Source organism: Belonocnema kinseyi, chromosome 8, assembly GCF_010883055.1.
Source record: "Belonocnema kinseyi isolate 2016_QV_RU_SX_M_011 chromosome 8, B_treatae_v1, whole genome shotgun sequence".
In the NCBI taxonomy this organism is placed as follows: Eukaryota; Metazoa; Arthropoda; class Insecta; order Hymenoptera; family Cynipidae; genus Belonocnema; species Belonocnema kinseyi.
Window position 1 is genome coordinate 143,113,935 of NC_046664.1, and position 14,563 is coordinate 143,128,497.

The window sequence follows — 14,563 nt, forward strand, 5'->3', positions numbered from 1 at the left end:
GCCGGCTTGTTCCAGCTGTGGTAGAGTAGGCGTTCCGCTTACATAGCCCCTTTTACGGAGTAGTTCAGCATGGTTTCGCAGACGTTGCTGCGAAAAGTGCGAGGTTGCCCGGTATCCCAGAGTCACCGTTCTAGACACCTCACCCAGGTGCCATTCAGCTTTCGGCACGGTTTTCACACCTTCGCTTGGGGGTTAATTCCTTCGGGACCACCCCTGGACAATTGTCCGCGACTGCCTATTTATTTTTGTAACCATATTCAGCAGAAACCGTTGGTACAGGAACCCTCTATCCGCAACCCGAGGACGCGTTCGGTGGCTTTGTCATAGGCCCTTCAGTTTGATTCTAGAGGAATCAAAACCGAACCGAAAACCGAATATATATATATATATATATATATATATAATAAAAATTTGTCATAAGGACGTCTCACGACCGTCAAATAGGTGGTTACAGTCTGTAACGGAATCAATACGACGATCCGGCAGAAGTTTTGTGCACATCTCTTTCTTTTCATTCTCCTTGGCTTTGATGTTTTTGTCAGCTGGTGCCGAAAATTCGATAACAAACGTGATTCACTTCTCGAAGTCAAGAAGAACCATGTCTGGCCTCGAGTGTGCAACAGAAACAATTGTCGATAATAAAAAAGTTCCATTACATGCGGCACTTCCCATTCTCGACAATTGATTCGATTTCCCTAGGCATATTTAGAGGAGCGATATTAAGGTTAATGCTGTAAGAGTGACATAGATGGTAATAAAGCACTCTTTGTGCCACATTGTGCCTTTGAATGTAGGTCGTTCCCGCATGAGTCGGACAACTAACTATTAACCTAAAAATTCCGTAGAAACAAGGTTTCACCGAAGTGTGCTAAGTTTTCGGATGTTTTGGTATCTTAGAGCCGCCATAATGGATCAGCCATTTTCAATTTCGAAACTTTTTTTACTGTCATCTTACTTTATATAATGCTGTGAAACCCAAGTATTAAGATTAATCTTTTGGAATGGAGCTGAAAGGTCATCGAGAATTCCAAACTGAAGATAATGTACAAGCATCTCGAGTAAATATCAACATTTCGTAACCTTATACAATACTCTTGATGAACACTCAACATAAAAGCAGATACAGATGGAAATAAATATCTGAGAGGTTACATTATGCTCTTGTGAGTTCTAAGGTATTTGGAGTTCGTATTTATATTCTACTTTTCCTGATGAAAATACTTATTAATGTAACCATGCTTTCAGAAAATGCTTATTACAAGTGGATGATGATTGCGAATGAAAAATTTCACCTGATATGGAAATGTAAAGTACGTCCAAGAGTAAAAACAACATTGGAAGAACTTAACATTTGGAGGAGTATTAGCTCATGCTCCCGTTGAAAATTTTCTTAAATTTAGACAAATTATCCCAGATATAGAAAAAATTAAAACAGATGACTGATTCAGGGATTTGAAAAAGAATAACTGTACAAGCGTGATCATTAATGTCAAAAATACTTTGGTAAAATAACAGAGTCTGTTTCGATTGTTTCTGCAAAATATGTAAAGTATTTCCACCAATTAAAAAAGAGAAGATAAGCTTGTTTTTTTAACCTTTAGAGGACGGAAAAATTTCCGCACAAATCGAGTTTTCATTTGACCAAAAATTTATGCATAATTTCAACAGAAAACTCATTTTAAGTCCCCGACCTGACAGGTGGCCGATATATCGAACACCCCCGTCCGCAACGTAAAGGCCAATATAAATAAAACTTTTTATGATATTTCAGCATTATAATTTGGTATACCCATATTTTTGATTTGCGGAGTGAGAAAAAAGTGCAAAAAATCCTGAACTCAGACGTGACCTTGAAAATCGAGATTTCAAGGTCAAGTGATACATTTACTTATTTGTTGTTATTTTAGCGTCAAAGTATGTACATGCATGTTTTTATGTGCCTAGTACTAAAAAATAGTGGCAAAAATCTTGACATCATTCTTGACCTCAGAATGACGATCTTTTTCCTTCCAAAAGTGCAATGAACTCTAACTACATCCATGAAGATGTACAATAGTTTCTTCAGTTCCTGTTATCTAAAATGAAGGTGAACGATGATGCCTACAGATTATAGCGTTACTGCCTGAGAGCGAAATGCCAAAACTCAAGAGGAAACGAATCGTTTCAGATTCATCGGATGAGAGTTCTTCTAGTGATGATGCAATATGGGCATACGTAGAAACGCAGCACTATATAACTGTCAAAAATCTTATAAATGATTCCAGTGCAGTTGGGAAGAATATAGATTTGAGATAAAGATTGCTTAATAAAATATACTTTATCAGGCAATCTTTCATTATTCAAAGTCAAATTGTAGTCTAATTGCATTAAGGCTTTTTGGAAAAACAAATCGTCCATAAAAAAGTCTGTAAACATACCTTATTTTTTAAAGTGTAGTTCAGCTATCTCCAACTCGTGTTTACATATACATGTAAATGTACATAGTTTATAAGTAGGAAGAGTACCTACACAAAAAAAAGTATTTTGCGATAACTTTAATGTATCTATAACAATGACTTGTGGCCAGTAGATAAATGAATTGCGTCTTTTCATCCATTTTCTAGCAATATATTTTTCAGGAATATTATATAATTAGCCTTTAAAAGTTCCATAATCTCCTCTTAATTCTAGTGGAGTGCAAAGAGCCCGAAACTGTGGGAATGGTCGACTTTTTTCGGGCCGGAGTCTGGTTTCAGTTTTTTTCCAACCTCTACTTTAATCAGGTTCATGAACTGCTAGCGGATTGTGTAATAAACGACAATTACACTCGCTATCTCCCATTTTTAGTCATTTTATGAACTGCGCAATTGTTCTATAATTTAAAAAACTGAAAGTGTCAAAGTATATTATATTAATTGAACTTTATTACCGCTTGCTTCCTAAAAAAATTTTTTTAAATAATCAAAACCTATGGTTAAATGGTGATTATTTAAAAATATATTCATTTAACTCTATTACACTTTGTGCTGTATAGGACGCTAGGAAGATAATGTAACTGTATATCATAGACAATCCTCTAGCAGTTCGTGAAATATCTAGGCATTTCATGAAATGTCCAATTACACTAAGTTGCTACTAATTAGGCACTTCATGAAATATTTACATGGCGTCTGTGTTCTAGAAACCAATCAATATTTCAATTTTCCGTTTCATCAGGATGATCAGCTTTTATATGATGTGTAAACATGTACTGTGTTGTAAATCGCTTTTTACAATAAGGACACTGATAAGGCATTACTGGATGAGCAGAGCGAAGATGCGCTACAGCTAAATCTCGAAGGATGAATGGGGACTGACATACGCCACAGCGATAACTGTAAATAAAATTTAGAATAGCTTGATAAGTTTAGTGAACAACGCGATTAATGAGTTTAATGTCACATGATTTAATTCATGTTTCGCTTCAAAAATATCTAATTATATTTTGAATCTTCATATAACTTACCCTTCAGCAGTTCTAATCAATGTTCGTTTAACTGGTGCTACCATAATCGCTTTAGCAGCGTCAGCCTTCTCTTCAATATGAGGCACTGAAGAACTAGTTGAAGTTTCGGGACTAAGTTTTGGCATCGCCTCTACTTCAAGTTTTTTTTTCAATTCTTTTTTTTTAACTTTCATCTGTAAGATAAATGATAAATAATAGTTAGGATCTAAAAATGAATGCAAACATTTTATTAGTCTCAACACTTTCTTGATTTATATTTATTCTTCGCTTTTTTTGCAAAATATATCAACTTCCTGGCGAGTCTAATAATATTTTCGATATTATGAAATAGAAAATTAAAATTTTCTCAGATAGCTGAGGCACTTTTTCTCCAGATAATGTTTTCTTTCTCACCAAAAATAGTACAATTAATAACAGTGTTTTCAGTTTTTAAGTATTTTGCGTTTAATAATATTGAAGAATAAAATTGTTAGGTCCATAAAATTCGGCGTTCACTATAAAAATTAAAAACTTTCTCATAATGAAAAAGAAATAACCAAATTAAAATTTTTCATGCGGAAAATTTTGACGAATGGCTACATAAAAACTTTTACAATGTTTGAATTGAAATTGACACTTTCACTCCTAAATCTCTACATATCATGTTCGGACTTTTAATTTTTACCATGTATTATACTGTTTAATTTTATACCTCTGAATCGCAATATCTCGTAATTTTAGTATTTACTTTTTGAAATATTAACAAAGTGAGGCCATTGTCACGCTGTCACCATGCAATCTCCATTAAATTAGTCTTAAAGTAGAATGTACTACGCTTGCACCTCACAACCCCCACTTTGTAATTAATGACGCTTGGAATCGACTCATCGATGACTAGGTAAGTATTACTACTTGAATTGTTGTAATGAGAAGTCTGTTATACGGCCATACTTTCAAAGTTATAATAAATGATTTTTAATCACAAGTATATATTTACACTTCACTTATATTCCCCCGTCACAAATTTGCGATCAATTATAGGACAGTAGCAAGACGACAAGGCTACTATGTTTGCCTGGTAGGTCAAGTTTACTCCATAATTCACCAAAGTTACTGCATTTTAAACTCTAATAGAGAATAAGCTGAGTATAAATTCTATTCGACGAAGGATTACCTCTGCCGAAAACTTTAAAAACTTGGGTTCTTTAAATAAACGATCAGTCTTAGAGCGTGCTAAGCTCCAGTTTAAAGTTTAAAATAAGCAAAATAGAAACAGGATAGACCAGCTAAACCTTGCAAATTAATTCGCTTATAAATCCTCTTCACCAATAGAATATCAGTAACTATACTGTATATGCTAATAAAACTCCAGTTCCCTCAATGAATCGAGAATCTTACTTTGAATTAAGCTTGAGTTGAAAAACATTTAATACAGTGAATTTGGTAACGTTAAACGCGACACAATCAGGCGACACATTTGCCAATAACTATAAGTACAGAATCTGAATTACTCTAAAACTTCTTTAATGGAAACAATTTATTAGAATATCCCATGGAAAAAAATCTGTATGTTAGAATACATTTAAGAAAAATTAAGATCCTATTTTTAGAAAATTCGGAACTCGAAATTCGAAAATGCTTACGGATATAGAAGACGGGTGATCCGAAAAATCATCGCCACCGACTCGCGTTACAGGCCACGGGAGTTAAAGATGTGGCAATGCAACGGATGGGTGACAAACGCAACATTTTGAATTAAATCAAGTCAGCCCAAGTGAAGATAAAATATTACCTCTACGGGGAAAAGATGAAAAAAAGAAAAGATTTCATAAAAGAAATAGAAAGTGCCAACTCTAGATGCTCACAGGAAGAATTATTATCTATTAGTCCTTCGTTTCATATAAATAAATTATCAACGATTTTGGGTTTAAATTCTCATTTGTCACATATCGAAAACAGCTTACTAATCCAGTTTGATTATAGTAACCAAAGGGACGAAATTTTGCGTGCTTTTTTCACTGGAGGGGGGGGGGGGTCCGAATTATGATGGACCTTAACCTCTTCGGAATTCGACAGTTGCTAGGGAGAACCGGGATCTCAGCACGCCCTCCGCTGGATGGCAAAGGGTTACAGCGTTTTATTCAAGATTGATACAGCGAGCTATTCGTGAGATTTTCCGTTAATACAAGTCGGCACTCAATCGTACGCGACGTTCAAGGCGTAACCGTGTTTCCCGCAGCTCGTACTGTGGCCAGACACCGTACTACATTACGGTACTACGTTATGCCGTTTAGGTTAATCCCTCCCCTTCAAAACGAGACCAAAACGAGACCCGCAAGTGGGAAACTGGGCGAAGGAACATTTCTTCTGAAACATGTTGATTGAATCTGCCGCCAAGTGCGAAATCCGCGCCGTCATCCGGTACTTCGTCGTGAAGGGAAAATCTCCGGCCGAGGTGTTTAATGAGTTAAAAAATGCTCATGGTGTAAAAGCTATAAATCGTAAGAGGGTGCACAACTGGTGTCACGAATTTAAAAACCGCCGTACTCTCAGCCAAAAAGTTCAAAACCACCATTTCAGCCAAAAAAATCATGGCATCCGTGTTTTGGGACTCCAAAGGCATAATTTTTATTGAATGTTTGTCTTAAGGGGAGATCATCAACGTTGCAAGATATTGGGAGACTCTAAACACATTGAGGAGGGCGATTCAGAATAAAAGGAGGGGAATGTTGACAAAGGGAATCTGCCTGATTCACGGCAATGCCAGATTCCGCACGACCAACTCTACGAAGCAACTTTTGGACTCATTCGGATGGGATGTTTTGAAACAGCCCGTGCATTCCCCTAATCTAGCGTCTTCAGAGTGTCATCTTTTCACTTCCCTTAAGATGCACATCGTTGGAAAACATTTTTCAACGGTCGAGGAATTAAGGGGGAGGTCGAGAAGTGGGGGAAGGAGGTGGCGGCAGAGTTCTTTGACATCGGCATACCAAAATTGATCCCTCGCCCCACCACCTTCATTGAGAAGGATGACGAATACTTGGAAAAATAACTTACATATATACAATTATAAGCATGTAACTTTTGATAAATCTTTGTAAAGTCTATAAAAATCCAGTACATTTACTTTCTGGACATGCCTCGTAGTTACGATGACTTAAACTTGTACAAAGCTGTGAGACAAAATCTAGGACTTGTCGGCTCAGTTTCACTTCAAAGAGTAAAAATAGAGGCTTGCAAGCAAAAGACTGCCAAAAATGTTCAAAATTTCAATATGAGATTTAGACAAGGTTAAACCAAAATTAAATACGCACTATAGTCAGGACACTCTTCGGAAATATGTCGTAGCACAGCCTTACAAATTAAGGAAAAGCAGTAATTAGAAAATACATACCGAGTTTGAACGCTGAAATTTGTACACTAATTCGATATTTGAGACCAAATAATATAAACAGATTACAATAAGATGCATTAGATTAAGAAATTTGGTTCCACGAAAAACAACGAAATATACCACGGTGTTCAAACCTCATTCTAGATCCTCACACGCTGCAAAAGACGGTTAATTATAAAAAATCCACTGTCCTGAATCACAATAAGTCCTTATCGTGTCCTAAAACAATTATAACTAGAATCAAAATTTCTCCCAAGGCCAGCCGAACACACGAATACCTCAAGTAAGAATAAATCAAGAAAGTCTTGTCAATTAGTTGAAACAGTGATACAAACTTAAGACTCAAAAATGAATCCAACCGTGATCTAATTTTACATGTATCTGGAAGACTCAAATCTATATCAGTTAACATATAAAGAACAACCAGAACATTCCGATTAGTAGTGGACAGTGAATCTTGAACAAAAGCTATAGAAGATAAAATGTTTCATCCAATGTATCCAACAGAATTGTGTGAAAACAATTCTCTATGAAAAATGATAAGCATGAAGTTCAAAAATAAGGACACTTTAAATTCCAGAATGAAGACCACACATTCTACACTGTCCCTTATGCGTTCCCTTTATATAAAGATAGAATTATTGAAATCCCTTTTCTAAATTCTTACGACTGTAACTTAACCAAAACAGCGTTTTAATTACATACAAAATTTCATCTACTTAATAGTGATGGAATTCGAAATCCAATACATCACACAAGATGAATGGTCTTTTATTTGGTTAATCCGACGATAATGACACACGGCTAGCTTGAACCACTTTTGACTGAAAAGTGCTCCCCTATCCCAGTTTATGTCTGAAAATTCATAATTCATAATTTTAAAAAAGGAAAAGAAAATACGGCGGCTGACGCACTATGGAGAATGTACTCAATTCAAACAAATTAAAAGAAAAAACTAAACAGCACTAAGATACTAAACAGAGCACTAAATAGAGAAAGAGAGCGCAACCGAATCTTGTAGCACATTCGGTTATCCTGCACTGCCGTACTCCAAGAGCACTCCGGCCGCTCCATCTTAATTCTTCTTACTTCTACTTCCTCACTCTGACCTGCTTCGGTGCAGGATAACCGAATTCGCTATTAGTCTACTTATGCTATTACGTAACCATTACTTATAATCATTACGCTTCTAACCTAAGCGCCTTCCGTTTCCTTTTTTGTTCACTTCTCTTATACCTCCATTTCGCTTTTTTTCCATATGCATTTTTTCATTCTTTCTCATTCGCTCCCCTAGCACCCAGTAACTTCTTCATTCATTCTCCCCCTAATCCATCCTCCCCTAAAATCTTTACCACATTCTCTTGTCAGCTTCCGTTAGCTTCCATTCTTCTACAACCTTCCCATACGTGCTCCCATGCTTCATCCTTCCATCCACATATTCTGCACTTTCTGTTCTCTTCCTTTTCCTAATACATGCACTCCCTTACCTCATTTCCCAATCTAAATCTTTCTATTCGAGCCCACCTTCTCTCTCCTCATCCTTTTTCTAAATAATTTCGTACTCCTTTCTTTTTTATCCTCTTATACCATTTATTTCATTTTGCTTCCTCAATCAACTCCATCCTTCTATTAATTGTCTTTCCCTCTCTTTTTTTCCAACTTTTCATAGTTTACTCCAGTCCCGTCTTCAATATCTCTAACAATAAAGAACTCCCTTCTTTCCTCTTCCCATTTCGTAATACTATCGCCCTTATTTCTAGTATATAATTTATCCCTTTGTGCTTCTTCTCTAAACATATATCCTGGCGTCGTCCTGTCTACCCCTAGTATCCACCTTATATACCTTTCTTGTAAACTCTCCATATCTTTCCTTTTTTCTATCCCCATAGCTCTCCCTCATAACCTAATCCTGACCATACCAGCGTACAAAATAAACGCATTCTCCTGCTATATTTTTTAAAACCTTTTCCTTACCTTTTTAGTACTTCTTTCACTTGTTCCTTTAGCTCTTTCACCTCAAATCTTAGACCCTTTATCATTCTATTTCCTTTTCTTTCTTTTCTCTTTTTTTCTATTTTTCTCAGCCTTTTCTTCTCCGCATTCCCAATCTCGCCCCGCCCAATTCATGGTACGAGCTTTCTATTTTGTTTATCTTACCTTAAATCTCATCTACTTTTTTATTATCTTCCTGCTTTTCTAGTTTTTGTTCTAATGACTGCATCCCCTTGTCTAACTTTTCCCTGAATTTTTCCTATTTGTTTTCGGCTTCCAGAAATTTCCCGCCTAATTTCTTTCTTATCCATAACTTCCACAATCCACTCACCTCAAATTTAACAAAAATATCAGCAAACCTCAGCATCAGCAATTCCCGCTATCTCATACTTTCATGCTGAAAACGAAAGTCCCAATTGACAACTAAAAACAATACATTTTTCAATCGAAAATGGAATAGTTGAATTGCCAGTAAATTTTTTTTAACAAAATAAGAAAAAACGAGTTTTTCACAGCAGTATGTGAATGTGCCAACAATGGGTCGCCACCAGTTTACAATAGACTGTTTACGTTTCCGCAGACTGATTTAATCTCAAGGCCAGTGCGAGGCAACCCCCGAAACTGTTCTTATATAGGGGTTCTTGTGTACATGAATTTTTAATCAAATACCTAGTAGGCTGTTACACTTAAAAAGATAATTTTTCAACCAAAAATGGAATAGTTGAATTTTCAGATTAAAAAGTTAGACTTCAAAAAAAAAACGAATTCAATTTTAAATCAAATAGATAAATTTCCAACTAATGTGCTAAAGTACCCGCAAAAAGTTATATTTTCAGTTTAAAAATTAATCTTAAAACAAAAAAAAAAAGATTTTTTAAATGAAGAGATGAATAGTAAATCTTCAACAAAAAAAAATTAATTCCAACCAAGTGCTTTAACTATTAAGTATTAAAATTTATTAATTTTCAGCAGCCGATTCTTTAAAAATATATAAATTTAAGTCTCCCTATAAATGTCTTAATTTCATAATACAGGTTAAAGTAATTATTTAACTAAGCATTGATATTAAAGATTTTTTTTAACTTTAAATTTTATTCGAAGAAATAATTTTGTTTATTATCTTCAATTTTTAGAATAATATTAATAACATGAATAATTAACCTAATTATTTTAATCTACATTCTTTAAATTTAGATTTATTATTATTAAAGATTAGTAGTTTATATAATAATAAGAGGATTCGCTTTAGTTGCCAGTTGAACTATTTAGTAGAAAATTCATGTATGTCGTCGAAGCTTCCCCTTTATTGTAGAAAATTAATTTTTGGGTTTGTAAATTTCCTAGAGACAAATTTGATAAAAATTCCAACAGTAGATTTAACAACAGACGAAGTTTCTATACATTTTAAAAGTGGAATTTTTAGTACACAACTTTTCTAGAAAATTCAACAGTTGAATTGTCAACAAAGTTTCTAAAAAATCAGCTGTTGCATTTTCACCTATACTACGGAAAACTCCATAAGGCAAGCCAGTGTCAAAACATAAACTAAAATCTGCGTCAACATATTTTAAATTTAATCTTTTGATTGTGACGTATCGTTGTAATCGTCAAGAAACGTAGATTCCGAATAATAATATTTTTGAATTGCTGATTTCAAAATAATGCTTATTTTAATGTTTCGTATTTTATTACTCATCAGGACACATTGCAGATTGATATTCCCAATTTAGGAATACAGGAAGGGGAATGTTGAGGAAGCACAAATGTAAATTAAAATTAAAATTGTACGTCAGGGTGAACACTCTTTACGAGCCAGTACTGCGAAAGTCCATCGGAAAATGATGGAATTTTCCTAAGAGCTTGAATAGACTAAAGGATTGGTGAAAGGGGTGAGATTGATTGAAGGGTGGCGTCAGATTGACAGTTGACAATTGGCAAGGGAATCAACCGCACTCGTTTATATCCTTTGCTGTCCGATAAATTGATTATTGATTCCGAATGGTTTTATTTCGTAATTTTTTTTATTTTTTTTTTCACTTATATTCACGCCTTTATCATGCAATAGACTTTAAGTTGTTACTTTTCTTCATCAGTTTTGTTAATCATCCTTATTCAATTTCATAATTTTTAACTTTCCATTATAAATATAAATTTAGTGTATTTGTGCATTTTAAATCATTTTACCCGAAACACTCATCTTTTACACGATTTTTACTTAACATATTTCAGATAAGAAAGGTTGCATTTTCGATTCTCGCGGCTTACACTTTTTTTTGTCTTTATTAAAATATTTATAAATATTATTTTCTAATTTTATCGCCATTACTAAATTTTGTTCCAATAGGTTAATTAAAAAACAAAAAACTATCATCCAGGTCTGGATGCTATTCATATTTCACACCTTCTGAAGCAAACATTTCTTTAATACAAAAACAATCAGGTCTTTTTTCAAATATAAAATAAAATGCAAAAATTTAGGGAGCGAGAATCAAACATGCAACCTTTCGGCTATGAAGCCAAAGCTCTATCGCTTGAGCTGCCAGTCAATTTAAGGTATGTTTTGCCAAACTCTATATTCCTTGTGGCGAATAATTCTAATTCGATTTTCTCGAAAAGGGCGAAAAAATTTCGTAAAAATACGTTGGCCAATTCTTACTCAGGTAATGAACTTTCATTATCAAAATAACCGAGACTAAAGTTGACCATTTCCGGCCCCCTTGGTTAGTCCACCATCCACATTAGAATGCTCGAAAAAATTTTCAATTTCAATTTGGTACTAACGGGAAAATATGTCTTTTTATATCACAGTTTTCTACAAAAAAGTTTTTTTAATCGATGAAAGTTAAGACCTGTAGGATAAAAATATCGACAAAGGAAAAATTTTTTTTACTTTCTCTGGAAGTATTAATTTGACAGTAAAATTCGTGAAATATAGTTGCAGATATTGCCGAAGAAGATTACCGCCAAGGTCCATTATATGGACCCGACTAACCAAAAACGTCTCCAACTACACCGCGCTAGTTTGCAAGAAAGTAGTGGGTCATTTCTGATATCGCCATACGTCTGCAAAACTGGCTTCAATCTTCTGCTTCGCAGCCAAGCACCTTTCGAACCCCCAAAGGACTCAGAGTAGGTTATCGACTGACCTCTGAATAAATTCCCAAACCCGTCAGCTTCTCTCGAAAAATTGATCTCAGGTTTAAACTTTTTGGTAAATGTTTCAGATTAGAATCGAACGTCAGGATTTTATCGTACCATCTGTTAGGTGAGCACAAGAAAACACATATTTAAAAGTAACAAATAACATAAACGTGTTTATTCACATTAGTTTTTCACATGATTTAATTATAGCAACACATCTGACTTTTTTATTACGTTCTTGCGCCAAGTGCCAGGAAAATCGTCGTGGAAAGCTCCCGTATGATTTTTTGCATCTTTAAAATAAGCCTGGTATGTAAAAGTGTCTGCTCCAGACACCGTACGGTGTAAAAGTAAACACCCTACAACGGACCGCTTTTGGAGAAAAGGAACATCATCTTCGAGCCCGAGTGAAATTTCCGGATATTTCGTCTATAAGTGGATCGGTTAATTGTGTACGTGCCTTAAACTTATGCCCAAGCCCGACACACACGTTCATAACTGCCCTTGCTTACTGATATCGTTGTGGATTATACTATAAAGATAAAATCGTTTTCTAATTATTTTTTTTCAAATTTGAAATAGTTTTATTGACGTACTTTCCACCTTTCTAATAGGTTGACTCTTTCGAAGTTGAGGAAAATTAAATTAAAATTAGCACCTTTTGAATGTAAAGCTGACCAAGGTGTCGAAAATATAACATATTTCACCTTAGCAGCTAAATGTTTCTTGTGACTTTTTTCAACTGTGAAACGTTAGATGTACATAGAGTTTCTATAAAAATCTCAGAATTGTTGGCTACTTGATTTTTAAGTGAAAGACCTAAAAGTACGAAAGAATAGAAGGTTCCGATAGGTTAGACTCATTTACACGCTTTCGGTTGATCAATGTGAACTTGAAGCATCTTCAATTATCTTGTGGGTATTCATTTTCATGTATTCATTCAATTATGCCTTAATGGTATCCGTTTTTCGGATCCTAATTTCCTTTATGATGTTAGTTGTGCAATTGTTATTACATAAAAATGTATCGGAAATACAAACCATCAAGAAAGACATCATGCATAAGCATTTATGTTCATGATATAATTTTTATAATAGTCGGTAAAATCAACATAAAATGTAAGAAATTATAACATTGACTCACCATAGAATGTGCTTCAGTATGAACTCTCATATGCGAATTCCTAGATTGCGAATTGGCAAAAGTTGCGTTACACTTCGAGCATTTGTATTTCTTATTAGCGCTAAACAAGGATGCACTCCTTTGCAATATCTTCGGAATAGCGTTTTTCTGACTAAATATGGGTTTTCCAGTACAATGATGCGTTAGCAAAGAGAATTCCTTAAAAAAAATCTTATTGCATTTCGCACAATGATACGTTTTGTCAACAGAGTGCTTCCCTTGATGAGTTTTGTAAGAGGGTTTGTCTGCAAAAACTTCGTTACAAGCTGTGCAAATATAAGTCGTTATGCTCGTGCGTTCATGAAAAGCCTACAACAGACAACGAAAATTAGATTGTGTAATAGACTGAATTGTTTGTTAACCCAAGTACAACAACGTGAAAGTTCGAAACACTACTAAAAACGTGGGATTTCACCCACGCGTTGTTGTTCTTGGGTTGAATGTGCATGCAAGAATCGAAAAATCAGTCTTACTTCATGCCTTGTTAATTGCCATTTTTCTTCAAAAGTTTTTGTACATAAACCACAACGAAAGTTATTAGGTAAATCTGAATCTGAGTGCGTTTGTAAGTGAGCAATCATTTCTGTGCGATTGCTAAACCACTGCAGACAAATACCACAACGTACGGCGTTTTTCGACGTGTTCGAATCAAAAAAAGCACTTCGCTTTATTGGCCTATCTTTGATAAGATAATCCTTTTCTTCCACCATCTAAAAAATAACAGTTTGTTTTGTTTTCAGTTCTTGTGAAGTAATAATAAGAATATTGTATAATACTATTATTATTATTATGCATAAGCTATAACGCGCAGAAAAATATGAGTGGTCAATTAATAATATACCAATATTAAATAAAATTACTATGATTCAAAAAGCAAAATTAGGTCTCACGTGAGAAACGGTCCTGTGTAATGTTTATTTTTAAATTTAATTAATAAATAAATATTTCAATATTATTATTTCATTGTTCTTGCAATTTTTTGCAAAGAGTGAAGATTTCCCACAGGGAAATTAACCATTTTTTTAGGTCCACTGGTATCATAGTGTAATATACAATTTAAATACACTGAATACTTCATATCTCGTACCAACAATTGAAATTTAAGGACGTGCAAAAGCTGACCGAAAAAAGCTTGCTGACCAAAAAACGGTTGATACACAGTGACATACTTTTTTTAAATCTGATTTTATTTTAATTTCACATAAAAGAAACATTTTTTTATGTGTAAACATCTTACACCTCGCTATGGAGAGTCGCGTCAGATTTGAGTGAAACCACTCGAAAGTGTAATGCAAGATTCCTTTGCATCGAAACGTTGAAAGGGTTTCACTGGAGTTGCGGAATATGATCAGAAAACCTTCAATTATCGGGGCTTGCCCACTTAAGATGTG

The 14,563-nt window shown here is 34.6% G+C and overlaps 1 protein-coding gene across 9 annotated transcripts in view; it reads right to left on the bottom strand.

The window, feature by feature from the left end:
- Positions 1 to 2,594: 2,594 nt before the first annotated feature.
- Positions 2,595 to 14,563, bottom strand: part of LOC117178320 (zinc finger protein Xfin-like) — an 80,965-nt gene continuing 68,996 nt past the window's right edge. For all 9 annotated transcript variants that reach the window (XM_033369723.1, XM_033369718.1, XM_033369720.1 and 6 more), the window contains 4 exons: positions 13,646 to 13,882; positions 13,134 to 13,481; positions 3,485 to 3,657; positions 2,595 to 3,353 (listed from right to left, as the gene is read on the bottom strand). In XM_033369723.1, coding sequence (XP_033225614.1) covers positions 3,176 to 3,353; positions 3,485 to 3,657; positions 13,134 to 13,481; positions 13,646 to 13,882 — 936 coding nt within the window. In that variant the 3' untranslated portion in view covers positions 2,595 to 3,175. The remainder of the gene's footprint in view (positions 3,354 to 3,484; positions 3,658 to 13,133; positions 13,482 to 13,645; positions 13,883 to 14,563) is intronic.